The sequence below is a fragment of the Emys orbicularis genome, chromosome 2, assembly GCF_028017835.1.
Source record: "Emys orbicularis isolate rEmyOrb1 chromosome 2, rEmyOrb1.hap1, whole genome shotgun sequence".
Lineage (NCBI taxonomy): Eukaryota > Metazoa > Chordata > Testudines > Emydidae > Emys > Emys orbicularis.
The window spans coordinates 283,744-302,787 of NC_088684.1; the positions used below are offsets into that span (position 1 = coordinate 283,744).

At 47.5% G+C, this 19,044-nt stretch overlaps 1 protein-coding gene across 1 annotated transcript in view; it reads left to right on the forward strand.

The window, feature by feature from the left end:
* Nucleotides 1-19,044, forward strand: part of IQANK1 (IQ motif and ankyrin repeat containing 1) — a 141,273-nt gene that overhangs the window by 78,537 nt on the left and 43,692 nt on the right. Inside the window, exons 6-9 of the mRNA XM_065399902.1 lie at nucleotides 8,373-8,498; nucleotides 13,226-13,365; nucleotides 13,755-13,809; nucleotides 14,503-14,595. Coding sequence (XP_065255974.1) covers nucleotides 8,373-8,498; nucleotides 13,226-13,365; nucleotides 13,755-13,809; nucleotides 14,503-14,595 — 414 coding nt within the window. The remainder of the gene's footprint in view (nucleotides 1-8,372; nucleotides 8,499-13,225; nucleotides 13,366-13,754; nucleotides 13,810-14,502; nucleotides 14,596-19,044) is intronic.

Sequence of the window (19,044 nt, forward strand, 5' to 3'; positions counted from 1 at the left end):
GTCAATTACTGTAGCCTCAGATGCTAGAGACAGGAGGAGGAGAGCAATGAAGATCAGGCAGATGAGGGAGAACAATTAATCCCATCTGAAATTGCCTCATCATAGAATCATAGAATATTAGGGTTGGAAAGGGGGTGCTCTAAGGGAACCAACTCCAGGAAACAGCCCCGGGATCAGAGCTGACAGACCTCGGCACTCTGCCAGTGGCACCGTGCAGAGGCTGGAGTCCCCCAGATGGACCTGATCCTGGCTGGCCATCAGGAAGGGTTCATCTGTCTTGTTGGGAGTGGTGAGCGTTGTGTGTATGGCATGTGCATTCTGTTTTGGTAATTGTTAATAGGTGGAGCTTGAGTGGGGTATTGCTGTGTGGGGCTCTTTCGCTGGTGAGAGACCCTGTAAACCCGCAAAAGATTAAGCCCTTTGTCCACAGGTAAAGGGTGTTTCATAGAATCATAGAAAATTAGGGTTGGAAGAGACCTCAGTAGGTCATCTGGTCCAACCCCCTGCTCAAAGCAGGACCAACACCAACTAAATCATCCCAGCCAGGGCTTTGTCAAGCCGGGCCTTAAAAACCTCTAAGGATGGAGATTCCACCACCTCTCTAGGTAACCCATTCCAGAGCTTCACCACCCTCCTAGTGAAATAGTGTTTCCTAATATCCAACCTAGACCTCCCCCACTGCAACTTGAGACCATTGCTCCTTGTTCTGTCATCTGCCACCATTGAGAACAGCCTAGCTCCATCTTCTTTGGAACCCCCCTTCAGGTAATTGAAGGCTGCTGTCAAATCCCTCCTCATTCTTCTCTTCTACAGACTAAATAAGCCCAGTTCCCTCAGCCTCTCCTCGTAAGTCATGTGCCCCAGCCCCCTAATCATTTTCATTGCAATACAGTACAATATGCCGTTGGCCTTCTTGGCAACAAGGGCACACTGCTGACTCATATCCAGCTTCTCATCCACTGTAATCCCCAGGTCCTCTTTTGCAGAACTGCTGCTTAGCCAGTTGGTCCCCAGCCTGTAGTGGTGCATGGGATTCTTCCTTCCTAAGTGCAGGACTCTGCACTTGTCCTTGTTGAACCTCATAGAATATCAGGGTTGGAAGGGACCTCAGGAGGTCATCTAGTCCAACCCCCTGCTCAAAGCAGGACCAATTCCCAACTAAGTCATCCCAGCCAGGACTTTGTCAAGCCGGGCCTTAAAAACCTCCAAGGAAGGAGACTCCACCACCTCCCTAGGTAACGCATTCCAGTGCTTCACCACCCTCCTAGTGAAACAGTGTTTCCTAATATCCAACCTAGACCTCCCCCACTGCAACTTGAGACCATTGCTCCTTGTTCTGTCATCTGTCACCACTGAGAACAGCCGAGCTCCATCCTCTTTGGAACTCCCTTTCAGGTAGTTGAAAGCAGCTATCAAATCCCCCCTCATTCTTCTCTTCTGGAGACTAAACAATCCCAACCTCATCAGATTTCTTTTGGCCCAATCCTCCATTTTGCCTAGGTCCCTCTGTATCCTATCCCTACCCTCCGGCGTATCTACAGCACCCAGATGCAAGAGGTGTTTTACTTCTTGCCATAGAAGCTGTTCATGAGACGCATCCCTGAAGAGGGACGGGGAAGGAGGGTGGGTAGGGGGCGTGGAAATAAACAGTATTGTATAGCCTGCATGGATTATTTCTAGGACTCATTTGTCCATGGTGGTGGGTTTCCAAGCTGAACAGAAAGGAGTCAAACAGTATCCAAAATGGGGGATGGTCAGAGATGGAGTGAGCACTGATGAATTGGGTAGGTTGTTCAGGCCTTCGACCAAATCCTCAAAATTGTTGTTTCGACACGGGTTGTTGGGATGCTGATGGGTGGAGCTCGTTGATGCCTTGGAGGTCTCTGCTTCTGTCATGAATCATATTGCCTCAGTTTTTATGTGTATGGGGAAGATCTTGTGCACTGGGAAGGACAGTATCTACCCTGTTTTTTTCCACGTTGCAGGTGTATATATACCCACAGTACAAAGGGTTGCCTGAGAATCCTTCAGGATGTGGAGGGTCTCGTCCGCCTTTGTTGCAAACAGCTTTTGGCCATCAAAGGGGAGGTCCTCCACCATGCATTGCACCTCCCTGGGGAAGCCAGATAGGTGGAGCCATGACGCTGGCACATGACTATAGCAGTGACAGAGGAGCGTGCTGCCACGTCTGCCACATCAAAGGATATGATGGTTTTGAATTGCTCCCTTTTGTCTTCTGGGATACAATCAATAAAGTCCATTAATTTAGAATAAATTGATTGGTTGTATTTAGCCATCAATGTGGCGTAATTGGCAATCCAGAATTGCAGAGTGGCTGATGAGTAGACCTTGTGGCCAAAAAGGTCTGGTCGCTTCCATTCTTTGTTGCATGGCACAGATCTGAAATTATGTTGTTTACCGCACTGCTAGACTGCATCAACATCTAGAGAGTTTGGTGCTGGGTGAGAAAATAAAAAGTCCATCCCCTTTTTATCTGCTCTCTTACAGTTGGGTGGTATAGTTGCCAGGGTCCGCCATATGTCTTTGGCTGGTTCCATCAGCACATCATTTATAGGAAGCGCTATTTTTGATGCAGATGAGGTGTGTAGAATATCCAGTAATTTATGTTTTGACTGTGGGACGTCTTATAGAGGGATCTCTAGGGAATCTGAGATTCTCTTGAACAGCTCCTCAAAGTGTTTGAAATCAGCAGCAGCTGTGGACGGTGGAGGCATTACAGCCTTGTTTGGGGAGGAAGAGGAAATGTTGGTTGGAGGCGTCGTCTCCTGTTCCAAGGCTTCCTCCTGTTCCTCAAAGCTCTTCTCGGGGGGCTCTGATGGTGCTACACTGAGGCTGGTGGGGAAGTCCTAATCTTTTCCCTGTAGGAACTTGGGGGTCTGGGGTATTGTCCCCTGTATGCTGCCCAGGGTCCCAATAAGGCCACTGTGTGGGAAAAGGCTAGCCATAGGTGATCATACCAGGACTGGGTGCCCATCTTGTGGATGGATTTAGTCTGCATGGGTGGGCCTAAGGGTGTAGTAGTTTGGATGGGAGAAGAGTGGTCTGAGAAAAAGGCATCCCCCTCCTCATTATCTTCCTCCTCACTAGGCGGAGGAGCCAATGGTGAAGCAGGTTGGCATGGTACTGTGCATACCAGAGAGAAATCGGTGCTGAATAGTGGAGATTGCGGTGTTGAAGAGACAAGTAGATTCTTGTGTTGTAGGAAATGGTATGGTGTACCAGTGGTTTTGGCGCCGAAGTGGTCGGTGCTGCTGATGCTGCTACAGGTGCGGGTGTTGGCCCACCTTTGAGCATTCTGCACTACTGGAACAGGTGGTGGCACCATAGGCTGTGGGGAGTGCCTCAGTGCCGCGTCCAGCTCCATCAGTGCTGTAGAGGGTGGAGATGGATGGCAGGAGAGAGATCACGTGATCATTACCTGTTAGGTTCACTCCCTCTGGGGTCCCTGGCAGTGGCCACTGTCGGCAGACAGGATACTGGGCTAGATGGACCTTTGGTCTGACCCAGTATGGCCGTTCTTATGGTTTAGGTGGAGCCCATCCTTCCTGTATAGGCTCCCCCTATCCCCAAAGTTCCCCCAGTTCCTAATAAATCTAAACCCCTCCTCCCTACACCATCATCTCATCCACGCATTGAGACTCTGAAGCTCTGCCTGCCTACCTGGCCCTGCGCGTGGAACTGGAAACATTTCTGAGAATGCTACCATAGAGGTCCTGGATTTCAGTCTCTTTCCTAGCAGCTTAAATTTGGCCTCCAGGACGTCTCTCCTACCTTTCCCGATGTCATTGGTACCTACATGTACCACGACCACCGGCTCCTCCCCAGCACTACACATAAGTCTATCTAGATGCCTCGAGAGATCCGCAACCTTTGCACCAAGCAGGCCAGTCACCATACGGTTCTCCCGGTCATCACAAACTCAGCTATCTATGTTTCTAATGATCGAATCTCCCATTACTAACACCTGCCTTTTCCTAGTGACTGGAGTTCCCTCCCCCGAGAGGTAACCTCAGTGCGAGAGGATACCCCAACACCATCTGGAAGGAGGGTCCCAACTATGGGAAGGTTTCCCTCTGCTCCCGTTGACTGCTCTCCTTCTCTGAGCCTTCCATCCTCCTTAACAGTGCAGGGGCTGTCTGACCAGAGGTGGGACAAATCTACAGTGTCCCGGAAAGCCTCATCAACATACCTCTCTGCCTCCTTTAGCTCTTCCAGTTCCGCCACCCTGGCCTCCAAAGCCCGTACGCGGTCTCTGAGAGCCAGGAGCTCCTTGCACCGAATGCACACATACCTCACCCGCCCACAGGGCAGGTAATCATACATGCTACACTGAGCACAATAAACAGGATAGCCCCCACTCTGCTGCTGGGCTTCTGCCTGCATTCTCTCCTACAGCTGCCGAGGTTAATGACAAGGTTTTTGTTTAAATCAAGAAGTTTTAATTATAGTTTAGTTTAAAGGTTTTAAAGAATGGCAAGTGTACCTCGCCCCCTTCCCAACTCCCTCTCGAAACTCCCTGTTAGCGGCCCCTGGTCGCAAAGCTCCCTGGTTGCTTGCTCACAGCTTTATAAAGCCCTGGCCTTCCTGATAGCCCCGCCCCCTGACTAAGGCTCAGCCAATGAACAGAGGCTTCATAGGCTTCTATTAGACGACAGGAACACAGTCTAAACAGAGTTTGTAGGTATAGAAAACAGGACCCCTCAGTCAGGTCCCTCTTGGGGCGTGGGGAGCCCAGACCTGGGTTTTGGGCCTCCCCCTCCCCCCCGTCTCCCCAGCCAGCTCCAAACTGAAACCCCTTCCTGCTGCCTCCCCCAGCCACACCCCCGACCCCTCCTCCAGCCTTTGTCCCAACCCCCTCCTGGGCTCAGGTTACGAAGGGCAGTCGGGTTCGCTTCTGTGCTGGCTGTCAAGTATCATCCCTCAGTGAAGTCACCCCCTTATTTTCCATCCCCATCTAGTGTGGTGCAGCACCCCAGGGAAATGGAGCCACGCCCCGTGTTAGCAGAAGACAGTAAACTAGTAAAACTCCCATGCAACATTACCAGGTTAATACTCCCTACTCCATCACAGGTTTGAGCCTCCATTTCCGGAAATATTGTTCCATATTTTGGAGGTCCTCAGTTAATGCACTGCTACAGGCTGGGGACCGACTGGCTAAGCAGCGGTTCTGCAGAAAAGGACCTGGGGATTACAGTGGATGAGAAGCTGGATATGAGTCAGCAGTGTGCCCTCATTGCCAAGAAGGCCAATGGCATATTGGGCTGTATAAGTAGGAGCATTGCCAGCAGATTGAGGGAAGTGATTATTCCCCTCTATTCGGCACTGGTGAGGCCACATTTGAAGTATTGCGTCCAGTTTTGAGCCCCCCACTACAGAAAGGATGTGGACAAATTGGAGAAAGTCCAGCGGAGAGCAACGAAATGATCAGGGGGCTGGGGCATATGACTTATGAGGAGAGGCTGAGGGAACTGGGCTTATTTAGTTTGCAGAAGACAAGAGTGAGGGAGGATTTGATAGCAGCCTTCAGCTACCTGAAGGGGGGTTCCAGAGGATGGAGCTAGGCAGTTCTCAGTGGTGGCAGATGACAGAACAAGGAGTAATGGTCTCAAGTTGCAGTAGGGGAGGTCTAGGTTGGATATTAGGAAATACTATTTCTCTAGGACTGTGGTGAAGCACTGGAATGGATTACCTAGGGAGGTGGTGGAATCTCCATCCTTAAAGGTTTTCAAGGCCTGGCTTGACAAAGCCCTGGCTGGGATGATTTAGTTGGGGTTGGTTCTGCTTTGAGCAGTGGGTTGGACTAGATGACCTCCTGAGGTCTCTTCCAACCCTAATCTTCTATGATTCTATAACCTGTCCATGAATTTAATAAAAATATCCATGACTAAATTATAGCATTACCTATTAATTTCTCTTGTGCCCCTCCCATCTTCACACACTGATCAATTGCCTTTCTTTTAGTTATGTTCCAATGTCTCCCTCCTGGTAGTCAGTCCTCCTACCTTCACCCCCAAATCCCTTTTCCCTTCAGAAAATAGCAATTTGGTGATGTCAGCCCTTCTGATATTAGTGGGGTAGGAGCCTGCTTCTCAGGCTATGAATGTGGATCATGTTCCATAACTACTTTACATAGGCATTATAAACTTATACCTAAGGCCCCAGATCCTGAAATCACTTGAAGCCAGAACCTCCACTTCCATTTAAAAAAAAGTAAAGTTTGAAAATATGACTCAAGTGTAACTGATGCAGTAATGTTTGTCTGAGACTGCAGAGAGCCTCCAGCAGAAAGAAGACATGGCTGGCCCCACACCTACCACCAGAGGCAACTAGGCCCCTGCTGTGCTGAAGAGGACCCTGTCACTCTTCTGGCTCTAATGGAGGGGGGGATGGAGGCACGGGAAAAGGGAAAACTTCTTAGCTTGCCCAGGGGGCCCTGGGAGGATTGGCCTTCCACTATGAGGAGCCCCTCTGAGGGGTGCGTCACTGTACCAGGGAAATAGGACTCAGCTGTGGGGGGATTCAGCTGCTGGCTCTGATGAACCTGCGTGGCCAAGAAAGGAAAGAGACCAGAGGCACTGCACATCTCCTAGTGGCCTCTTTCTTTTTCTGTGTGCAGAATGAATGACTGAGCACTCAAATTTAACAAACATGACAAAGGGGATGGGGAAGAGAGGGATAAGGAAAATGGAGAATAGTGAAGAGAAAGTGTTTAAACTCAGAAAAGAGCAACTGTGCAGCCAATGTGAGAGGAGAGATTGAGACAAACATTTTCTAGGCCAATATTGCAAATAAGAGGAAGAGCAAGATGGATGTTTTTTCAAGTTATCAGGTATCATAAAGATGTGTCATCAAAAAGTGATGAGGAAAACTGTTTTTGACTGTGGGGAAAAAGAGTGACAAAGCATCATGCTGTGGAGCAACCTGCTAGCAGCTCAGGAATGGATAGGAATGATAAATGGGCAAAAGTTGAAACCTCAAATGCAGTGTGAGATCCTATTGTGGGTGGGTTGAATCCACTCCTGACAGAGACCTGAACAGTCTGTCTCTTCCTTCCACTTTGGAAACACTTCTGTAGCTTGTCATGCTAATAAAGTCTCATTGAAATGAATGTAGGATCTGGAATGAATGAAGAGGCAGGAAGGAGAATGAATGAAAGGAGCAGATGTAATGAGGGAGAGGATAGAGGACGAAGGGAATGTGTGAGGGTGGGAGAGGCTGTGCTATGAGCTTGGGCAGCCATTTGTTCCACACACAAGAAGAAAACAAAAAGAGGGACCATTAGTTGCTATCTCTGCATGAGGGCCTTTCCTGACACCACATGAAAAGTGGACTCAGTGTACGTGCTGCAGTCACCTCCATCATCGTTTGAGTGGGAAAGATGCAGACATGGCATTTCCTGCCCAGATGAGTAGGGGCTGAGACCTCCTTCCCTCTGGACAGAACCCAGCTTGTATGACGATAGAGTGATGTTCTAGAAAGGAGGGGGACCACAGCCTGCACAAAGGGGAGCAATGGTAGACCACCCGCTAGCCCAGCAGGTTGCTCTTATATGTGTGACTATGAGAGAATGAACTGTCACAAGGGTGAAAAAACCCAAACAACCCCAAGAATCTGTAGGTAGTGGACTACCCCAGAAAATTAGAACTAGGATGTGGTTCAGCTGGCTCTAATCAATCACAAATCCTCTCAGAAGCTGCTGGGAGTGGAAGGGATCTAGGATTTACATAAATCAGCCCCACCTCATTCTGAGGCTGAGGGAACAATTCCAGAGAGAGGAGTTTTAAAGACAGCACCAGATCATTGTCTGAGGAGCAGTAACACCTTGGAAAAGAAGGTACCGAGTTTGGGCACAGGCTGGGCTCTGCCTCCCTATAAAGACTTTGGACTTTCTAGAGAATAAAAACGCTTTGGGTACACAAAGGGAAACTTACAAGGAAATAGGACTGAAAGTAAATGGGTGTAGATAAAATAAATACTGGTAAACCCTTTTTAAAGAATTCCTACATGCTCTGGCTTCCTCTCCCCCCCCCCGCCCCAAGTGCCCCATTTCTGAGGTTGTCAGGTCACCCAGATGAGCGTGGCCCTGGCCATTACAACCCTAAGCAGGGATGGGATGATGGTGTGGAGGAGTAGGGTTGTGGCACAGAAGAGACCCCATGTGAGGGTGTCTAGGGCCCCAAATTGCTTTAATCAGGCTCTGCTGGTACCCACTTCTGCAGTGGGAGAGGGAGCTTTATAGGTTGTCCTTTATGCAGGTTGGGAGGAGATGTACAGAGCATTGATGACAGCAGATTGCTATATGTGACTGTCAGACACTATTTTCCTCATGTTCATTGTTTTTATTTGTGTAGGGAGCTTTTGGCAGGACCCCTCTTTATCGTGCTGCTTTTGGTGGTCACATGGCTGCAGTGGAGACGCTTCTTCAATATGGAGCAGACCCCAGACTTTATGCTGATGATGGCAACACGCCTGAACAAGTAGGGGCAATTTGTTCTATTTCCCTTTGCCTTACAATAACATTGTTTCTTTTTGTTTTTTGGTCTCTTATATTGTCTCCTCTGCTCCCTGAATGAGCCTCACAAACAAAAGTGGATATTGACTGACTATGCAGGGGGTGCAGTGGCACTGACTCTACACAGAGTGCTATAAACTGTTGGAAGTAAACCTGAAAACAGAGGTGAAAATATATCCTTTTTTCTCTTAGCTCTACTGATCTCAGGTGTTACTTGTAACAAGAGCAAGTAAAGCATTTTCAGCCAGGCATGTGACTTTGAATTGAGTTGTGTCCATTTAGTTTCAGTTTAACTGCTGTTTCATTCTTTGAGTGATTGTGCACACAGATTCCATTCTTGGTGCGCACATGCCATGCGATCGTATTCTTTTGAATAGCTGCGTCCCACGGGAATTACCCTGCATCCTGGGAGCCCCTGCAACCACCGTAGCCGAAGGTATAAGGAGCAGAACAGCCTTTCAGTTCCTTCTGACCACCTATGGCTTCAACATGGAGCCCTGCGATCTCAGTGACCCCCAATCTGCAAGAGATTATTTAGCTATTGTTTTCTGATTCGCTATTTACAGTCCATTAGTTAGCATACCTGTCCTCTATTCCCTGTGGAAACAGTGTTTTGATAGGATTTCTGGCCCCCAGCCCCATGCCAGCCTCTGTACATGGTTAGACACCCCCCCGCCCCATACATAAGATCAAAATGCCTAAAGGCAAGGCTCCAGGATTCAAGATCTCTTCTACCTGGGACTCAGCAAAGCTCATGATTGATGCTCAGCACCTCCTATGCTTAGGCAAAGACCATATGCCTGAGCACTACTTAATGTAAGATTTTCAAAGTACAGACTTCAATCCAGAGAGGGCAGACTGAAGTTACATCTTCTGGAGGCTTTGATGCAAGCGTTGTCTGATCCAGACAAGCTGGCCAAGAAACCTCCCCATTTGTCTCAGTCCATCATAGAATCATAGAATATCAGGGTTGGAAGGGACCTCAGGAGGTCATCTAGTCCAACCCCCTGCTCATAGCTGGACCAATCCCCAGCTAAATCATCCCAGCCAGGGCTTTGTCAAGCCTGACCTTAAAAACCTCTAAGGAAGGAGATTCCACCACCTCCCTAGGTAACCCATTCCAGTGCTTCACCACCCTCCTAGTGAAAAAGTTTTTCCTAATATCCAACCTAAACCTCCCCCACTGCAACTTGAGACCATTACTCCGTGTTCTGTCATCTGCTACCACAGAGAACAGTCTAGATCCATCCTCTTTGGAACTCCCTTTCAGGTAGTTGAAAGCAGCTATCAAATCCCCCCTCATTCTTCTTTTCTGCAGACTAAACAATCTCAGTTCCCTCAGCCTCTCCTCATAAGTCATGTGCTCCAGCCCCCTAATCATTTTTGTTGCCCTCCGCTGGACTCTTTCCAATTTTTCCACATCCTTCTTGTAGTGTGGGGCCCAAAACTGGACACAGTACTCCAGATGAGGCCTCACCAATGTCGAATAGAGGGGAATGATCATGTCCCTCGATCTGCTGGTAATGCCTCTACTTATACAGCCCAAAATGCCATTAGCCTTCTTGGCAACAAGGGCACACTGCCGACTCATATCCAGCTTCTCATCCACTGTAACCCCTGTGGTCCTTTTCTGCAGAACTGCTGCCTAGCCATTCGGTCCCTAGTCTGTAGCAGTGCATGGGATTCTTCCGTCCTAAGTGCAGGACTCTGCACTTGTCCTTGTTGAGCCTCATCAGATTTCTTTTGGCCCAATCCTCTAATTTGTCTAGGTCCCTCTGTATCCTATTCCTACCCTCCAGCGTATCTACCACTCCTCCCAGGTTAGTGTCATCTGCAAACTTGCTGAAGGTGCAGTCCACGCCATCCTCCAGATCATTAATGAAGATATTGAACAAAACCGGCCCCAGGACCGACCCTTGGGACACTCCACTTGATATCGGCTGCCAACTAGACATGGAGCCATTGATCACTGCCCGTTGAGCCCGATGATCTAGCCAGCTTTCTATCCACCTTATAGTCCATTCATCCAGCCCATACTTCTTTAACTTGCTGGCAAGAATGCTGTGGGATACCATATCAAAAGCTTTGCTAAAGTCAAGGAATAATACATCCACTGCTTTCCCCTCATCCACAGACCCAGTTATCTCGTCATAGAAGGCAATTAGGTTAGTCAGGCATGACTTCCCCTTGGTGAATCCATGCTGACTGTTCCTGATCACTTTCCTCTCCTCTAAGTGCTTCAGAATTGATTCCTTGGGGACCTGCTCCATGATTTTTCCTGGGACTGAGGTGAGGTTGACTGGCCTGTAGTTCCCCGGATCCTCCTCCTTCCCTTTTTAAAAGATGGGCACTACATTAGCTTTTTCCAGTCATCTGGGACCTCCCCGGATCGCCATGAGTTTTCAAAGATAATGGCCAATGGCTCTGCAATCACATCCGCCAACTCCTTCAGCACCCTCGGATGCAGCGCATCCGGCCCCATGTGCTCCTGTGAGCTGTAATACTATCCCAAACACCACAGATGTTCACAAGCCCTATTCCTCTTCTGCTTCTACTTCAACATAACACAGAGGCCCGAAGACATCCAGCACCTAAGGAGATGTAGATCTCCCTTACCCACTGGGAGATGGAGTTCCTATCCTAAGCCTTGCACAGTGTGAAGGCAAATCTGGCACTGACCATTGCTGCCCAGAGCAAGCATTGTGCTGCACCAGGTACTGCTCATACTACTTTCCCTGTGACAGTAACATGCACACCAGTATTAAAAAAAAAAAAAAAAACCCAGAGCAGACCACTCCATCACTGAGGAAACTGACCCAGAACTAGTCAGTATAGAACACCATGGTGCTGAAGGCATCAGTGAAACAGAGTGCTTTAATGTCATTGATGGGGTCACCGTACCTGTATACTTCTCTGCGCTGGCAGTAAGACCAGTACTGGAGTTCCCAACATTAGATGCTTTTGGAGGCAACGGAGAGACCAGGTCCATCTCATATTCCAACAGCACTGGCTATACACCTGACTGAGTAGGACTCCCCAGAACGCTGTGCCCCCTCTCAGTATCCTCTGAGGGTCATAGAATCATAGAATATCAGGGTTGGAAGGGACCTCAGGAGGTATCTAGTCCAACCCCCTGCTCAAAGCAGGACCAACCCCAACTAAATCATCCCAGCCAGGGCTTTGTCAAGCCTGACCTTAAAAACCTCTAAGGATGGAGATTCCACCACCACCCTCGGTAACCCATTCCAGTGCTTCACCACCTTCCCAGGGAAATATTTTTCCTAATATCCAACCTAGACCTCCCCCACTGCAACTTGAGACCATTGCTCCTTGTTCTGTCATCTGCCACCAAATGAGAACAGCCTAGCTCCATGCTCTATGGAACCCGCCTTGAGTGCTCCTTTAGCATCTCAATCCTCCAGTGGCCCTACTGGTGTTTAGCAGGCTTCTTGCTTCTGATGTACTTAAACAAATGTTGCTATTACTTTTTGAGTCTTTGGATAGCTGTTCTTCAAATTCTTTTTTTTTGTTTTTGGCCTTCCTAATTATATTTTTACACTTCATTTGCCAGAGTTTAGGCTCCTTTCTATTTTCCTCACTAGGATTTAACTTCCAATTTTTGAAGGATGCCTTTTTGTCTCTCACTGGTTTTTTTTACTTTGTTGTTTAGCCCTGGCTGCACTTTTTTGGTTCTCTTACTATATTTTTTAATTTGGGGATACATTTAAGTTGAGTCTCTATTATGGTGTATTTAAAAAGCTTCCATGCAGCTTGCAGGGATTTCACTTTTGGCGTTGTACCTCTTAATTTCTGTTTAACTAACTTCCTCATTTTTGTGTGATCCTCACTATGCCTTGGTTCAGGCCTCTAGGTCAGATTCAAAGCTTTGGTAGAGCAGTCCTCCAGGTGATATTCCTCTTACCTATCTCTTAGGAAGGATACTGCTTGCTAGTGATGAAGAGCGGAATCTGTACAGACAATCACTTGAAAAAGAAAGTAGTTATTTACCCTACAGCACCTGTAGTTCTTTAGGTGTATTGTCCACACAGATTCCGTGATCTGCTGTCTGTCTTTGCTAACAGATGTCCTGACCCTAGGGATCCTTATTGGCAAGGGAACTAAGAGGTGGTTGAGGCCATCCTGCCTCTTATAACCTCAGCTGTGAGGGGTTGCAACAATGCCCAGGGTATAGGCATGGCCCTGACATACACTGCTATTCCAAAGAATCCGATCTTACATGCATGGGGCACATGAGCACCAAAATCGGAATCCTATGCGGAGAACACATCTCGAGCTACAGTTAATGTAGGGTAAGTAACCATTCTTTATGTGAGCAAAGGATTGTTGATAGGCACTCATACATGGCAGTGATGCAGCCTGTTTAACTACAAGGGTGAGATAAATCATCCTATCAGGTTCATTCATGCAAAGAGTAAAATAGTGTCAACAGGACAGTCCCTCAAGTTAAGAGTGATTATTTGGATTAAGGAAACTACACGGGGTTGGCAGTCCCTATGACGTTAGTGGTGCAGATTGCCCTTTCTTTGGTCCCACTTCTCTTAGATGAAGGGTTATGATCCCAGCCCTAATACCCATTGTTGGTGCTGCTGAGATTGGAGTTTGGAGGGTAGTTCGCAGCCATTAATTTATGTATTTACAGCCACAATGGTGTTTGTATTTTTTTCCAATAAGATTGCTTCTTTGGACAGCTTGGTTGCCATTCTGCACTCCTGGGACATCAGCCTGACCGAGTTGATGCTACAGAAGATGGAGGCAGAACAGCAAAGAAGAGCCTTGCTGGAAAAGAAGCAGAAAGAAGCTGAGACTCACCGGTGAGACCTGCACCCCAGCCCTAGCCAGGAAAGGGAAGATAGTTAGATACAGCAGTCACAAACACTGTTATACTGAAAGGGTTTTTTGCCTGTTGAATGGGTTACAGTTTGAGAACTTGGACTTTATGAGACAAAAGGCAAAAGAAGCTAAGAAAGAGACAGAATAGTAAGATAAGAAGGGATAAAAGAAGGAACCTCAAGTTTATGACCCAGGTGTTACCCAAGAGTTTGTCCCATTGCAGCGGGTGATGTCATTTGGTTCCTTTTCCTCACCTTGTCTGATCAGGACATCTTTTAGAATCAGGGAAGGGGGTCCAGAAACTGCAGTGCTGCCATGCCCCTCCCCACTGAGAGGGACTCAGAGACTGAACTGTTATTCTTTCCCATAGAATGAGCGAGGAGGTGGAGCAGCTGGCTAAAACGCAAGAGAGATGTAACAAGGAGGTCAGGCCTGCTCTTTTTAGAAACTATTAAACAGCCCCCAGGGTATCATTGTTCCCCCATTTCCAGCCCTTCCCTGCAGTGGCCATACTTCTTCTTCTTCTTCAGTGCCCAACTTTCCTGCTCAGCTGAGCCCTGAAGGGACTGAGTTGGAATTGGTATGTGTTTAGATGCTGATCTCTGGACTTACAGTTGTCAGCCCTTCTAGTCTTAAAGAGAGGGGCAGCACTTGCTAATTGGTGTAATTTGTGCAAGACTGGTTTGTACCTGCATGGAGAAAATGCAATTCCTACTGCTCTCTCTCCAAGAGAGAGTTGATGGTATATGTTCTGTACTCCTCACGGTGCATGCCTGGGACAGATATTCATGCTGCTCAGTTGCACTTGCATAGAGACTGCCAACCAGCTTGCCCTAGCTGCAGGTCAGTCCCCTTTGACCTTTTTATACAGTCAGCCAACTGGTCCCAACATCTGATCCAGATCAGGGGTTTACTGTCCCTCCTGAGAACAGTAGGGTAGAATTTATCCCCTCTGTGTGACAGGAAAGTTGCAGCCTCATCTAGAGCATAGGGACATGGAATTTAAGCCTTACTGGTGTGACAAAGGATTCTGCTTTCCTCCCCACCTAAGACAAAGTTGTGTTGTGGGGCCACCTTCATCTTTTCCCATCTGTTTCCTCCTTTTTCCTCCCATGCAGCTGCAGCAGGCCTATTGTGAACTGAACAGGAGAATCACGGAGCATGACAAGTGTCAGAGAAAGCAGATGGTCAATGCAGAGCTGACCCTGCAGGTGAGGCTCCCAGGCCCTTCTGCCCCGTTAGGCCTGAAGGGAAGGGACTCCACAGAGGTTCCAAGCTGCCTTTTCTCCATTAGACCTAAGGGGCAGCTTGGGGCTCTCTGCCACATCCTTTCAGAATATTTGGGGTAGGAGGTCTGTACAGTGTGCACCCAACATTGTGTCTCATTGGAAGGTGGGGCTCATAGATTATTAGGCCAGAAGGGACCGTTGCGATCATCTAGTCTGACCTGCTTAACACAGGCCATAGGAGTTCCCTGAATGAATTCCTATTTACATTACAGCATATCTTTTAGAAAATATCCAAACTTTGTTAGAACGTCCAGTGATGGAGATATCACAGTTCCAGGGTTAACGGCACCTCTGGCTTGGTCAGCTCAAAGGCACCGCTTTAAGTCTCAGGCCTCCAGCCACCACCTCTCTATGGGCAGGGACCCATGTCCCTCTCCCTCCAGACTAGGTATTTAGGCTTGCAGTCCCCCTTCCAATTCGCTGTGCTTATCCCAGCAGGTCTGACTTCAGTTCAGTGCCTGCAGTTCTGCTCTCTCCCAGTGGCTATGATGGTTGTTTCACAAAGCACAATATATACAGTATATTTAGGACAAAAGCATTACAGAGTACATATAATTTAAAAAAATTGTCTACATGCATGCTAAGCTTACCAGGTGACACCCATCATCCACATGGAGACCCTGGTAGGTTTCCAGTTCTTCAAACCCGACAGCAGGGTTTTTCCCTCTCAGTTATAGTCTCAAGTTAATTTGAGGATCAAATGAAGGTCACTCAATCAGTTCAGGCTGAGCCTTTGTACCAAAAACCCTTTTTTGTCATCTGGGTCCTTGAACCTGGTCTGAATCAGTATGTGTAATTCCCCCCACGAGTTGGTAAGTATCTGGAGTTGTTTACCTGTCCTGGGATTTGCAGGATTCCCCCCCCCCACCCCCTCCCACACACACACACTTATTGTAGTTACTGGAGTTAGCTCTCTAATCCTTCCCCATGGAGCTAGAATAAAATCTTTATCTGAAAAAGATACATAACATTTGTAGATACAAAAGCTTTGGGATATTTACTGTACCCATTGTCAAGCTGTCCTGCAGTGGCTCAAGAGCATGAGTACCAACCTCAGGGCAGACTGTTAAAAAAACAGGCACAAACCCCAAACTGGTTGAGAGTTCTATAGTTAGATTTCACCAACCAGTTATCAAGCGTATACTCCTTAGGCACTATAACAGCCTTAACATGGAGTCACAGACAGTCCCCTGGGGTACTCCCTGTCTCGCCACCCAGGGAAGCTTGCCATTGTGATAGATGGCCATTTCACCACGAATAACAGCAATATTCAGGTTACGCCCAGTCCTGAATTGCATGTTAGAGCTCACACCAAAGACAACGCTTGTAGCCAATCCTATACTAAACTATCTAAAGATTTACTAAATAGGAAAAGGAAACGAGATTTTTACAAGGTTAAAGCAGATAATGACTTACAATCTTAACTTTCAAAAAGTAATAAAAGCTTCTATAATAAGCAAGGTCTGTATGTCCTTTAGGGCTAACCCAGGATAAGCACTGGGGATCTTTTGTTTATTCTAGTAATCCTTGTTCCCCCAGAGTCCAAGCAATATAAAGATACAGTTCCTGTTTGTTCGGGGGTTTTATTCACTTCCTCACTTCTGCTTTGAGCTGCCAACTCAGCTGATGGGAGCAATTCACTTGCAAGACTCATCTTCTCGGAGATGGGAAGAGTAAACAACAAAGTCTTTCTTTTGTCCTCTTTAATCTTCCAGGCTGGTCTGTGGGGTGTCAGTGGGCCTTCCTTGTTGGGCAGGCCATAACACCTTTTGTCGGAGACCAGCATTTCACACTAATTAACGTCTCTCTCCTGTCTGGAATTTACACAGTTACAAAGCACTGCAAATATTACCTTACAATGTGGGATACAGCTGTTTTAGGTGAGATTAATGCATGCAGCAGCTCACAAGCATTCAATAAACTCTGAACACATTCTTATAATTCTAATATCTGTTTTAACAATACTAACACACAAGTGAGCCAGACTGATTTTTAGCTCTGTTTGTCAGTATTCAACTGAGGCATGGGTATCTTGGCCTGAGCTGGCACCAGGTCTGCCAGTTTCACACCCATAGCACCTATTACATCTCAGTATAATCTTTTGAAGGTTCTACACGTCCAAGATCACATATCTGACACAGGGGAATTCACCACAACGCTTGGTAAATTATTCCAATGGTTAATTACCCTCATTGTTAAAATTTTGAGCCTTGTTTCTAGTCCGAATTTGTCTAGTTTAATCTTGCAATCATCAGATCTTTGTTTGCTAGATAGAAGAGCCCTTAGAATCATAGAAGATTAGGGTTGGAAGAGACCTCAGGAGGTCATCTAGTCCAACCCCCTGTCCAAAGCAGGACCAACCCCAACTAAATCATCCCAGACAGGGCTTTGTCAAGCTGGGCCTTAAAAACCTCTAAGGATGGAGATTCCACCACCTCCCTAGTTAACCCATTCCAGTGCTTCACCACCCTCCTAGTGAAATAGTTTTTCCTAGTATACAACCTAGACCTCCTCCACTGCAACTTGAGACCATTGCTCCTTGTTCTGGCATCTGCCACCACTGAGAACAGCCGAGCTCCAACCTCTATGTAAACGCCCTTCAGGTAGTTGAAGGCTGCTATCAAATCTGTCCTCGCTCTTCTCTTCTGCAGACTAAATAAGCCCGGTTCCCTCAGCGTCTCCTCATAAGTCATTTTCATTGCCCCCTGCTGGACTCTCCAATTTGTCCACATCCTTTCTCTAGTGGGGGCCCCAAAACTGGACGCAATACTCCAGATGTGGCCTCACCAGTGCCGAATAGAGGGGAATAATCACTTCCCTCGATCTGCTGGCAATGCTCCTACTAATGCAGCCCAATATGCTGTTAGCCTTCTTGGCAACAAGGGCACACTGTTGACTCATATCCAGCTTCTTGTCCACTGTAATCCCCAGGTCCTTTTCTGCAGAACTGCCACTTAGCCAGTCAGTCCCCAGCCTGTAGCAGTGCATGGGATTCTTCCATCCTAAGTGCAGGACTCTGCACTTGTCCTTGTTGAGCCTCATCAGATTTCTTTTGTCCCAATCCTCCAATTTGTCTAGGTCACTCTAGACCCTATCCCTACCCTCCAGCGTATCTACCACTCCTCCCAGTTTAGTGTCTTCTGCAAACTTGCTGAGGATACAATCCATCCCATCATCCAAATCATTAATGAAGATGTTGAACAAAACCACCCCCAGGACAGACCGCATGGCACTCCACTTGATACCAGCTGCCAACTAGACATCAAGCCGTTGATCACTACCCACTGAGCCCAATGATCTAGCCAGCTTTCTATCCACCTTAGAGTCCATTTATCCAATCTATACTTTTTTAACTTGCTGGCAAGAATACTGTGGGAGACCATATCAAAAGTTTTGCTAAAGTCAAGGTATATCACATCCACCGCTTTCCCCATATCCACAGAGCCAGTTATCTCATCATAGAAGGCAATTAGGTTGGTCAGGCATGACCTGTCCTTGGTGAATCCACGTTGACTGTTCCTGATCACCTTCCTCTCCTCCAAGTGCTTCAAAATGAATTCCTTGAGGGCCTGCTCCATGATTTTTCCAGGGACTGAGGTGAGGCTGACAGGTCTGTAGTTCCCCGGATTCTCCTTCTTCACTTTTTAAAAGATGGGCGCTATATTTGCCTTTTGCCAATCGTCTGGGACCTCCCCGGATCGCCACGAGTTTTCAAAGATGATGGCCAATGGCTGATGTGATTGCAGAGTCAACTCCCTGAGCACCCTCAGATGCAATGCATGTGGCCCCATGAACTTGTGTATGTCCAGCTTTTCTAAATAGTCCTTAACCTGTTCTTTCACCACTGAGGGCTGCTCACCTCCTCCCCATACTGTGCTGCCCGGTTCAGCGGTCTGGGAGCTGACCTTGTCTGTGAAGACCGAGGGGAAATAAAGCATTGAGTACTTCAGCTTTTTCTACATCCTCTGTCACTAAGTTGCCTCCCCCATTCAGTAAGGGTCCCACACTTTCCCTGACCTTCTTGTTGCTAACATACCTGTAGAAACCCTTCTTGTTACCCTTCACATCCCTTCCTAGCTGCAACTCCAATTGTGCTTTGGCCTTCCTGATTACACCTCTGCATATACTCGAGCAATATTTTTATACTCCTCCCTAATCATCTGTCCAAGTTTCCACTTCTTGTAAGCTTCCTTTTTGAGTTTAAGTTCACCGAAGATTTCTCTGTTAAGCCAAGCTGATCGCCTGCCATATTTGCTATTCTTTCTCCACATCGGGATGGTTTGTTCCTGCACCCTCAATAAGGCTTCTTTGAAATACAGCCAGCTCTCCTGGACTCCCTTCTCCCTCATATTAGCCTCCCAGGGCATCCTG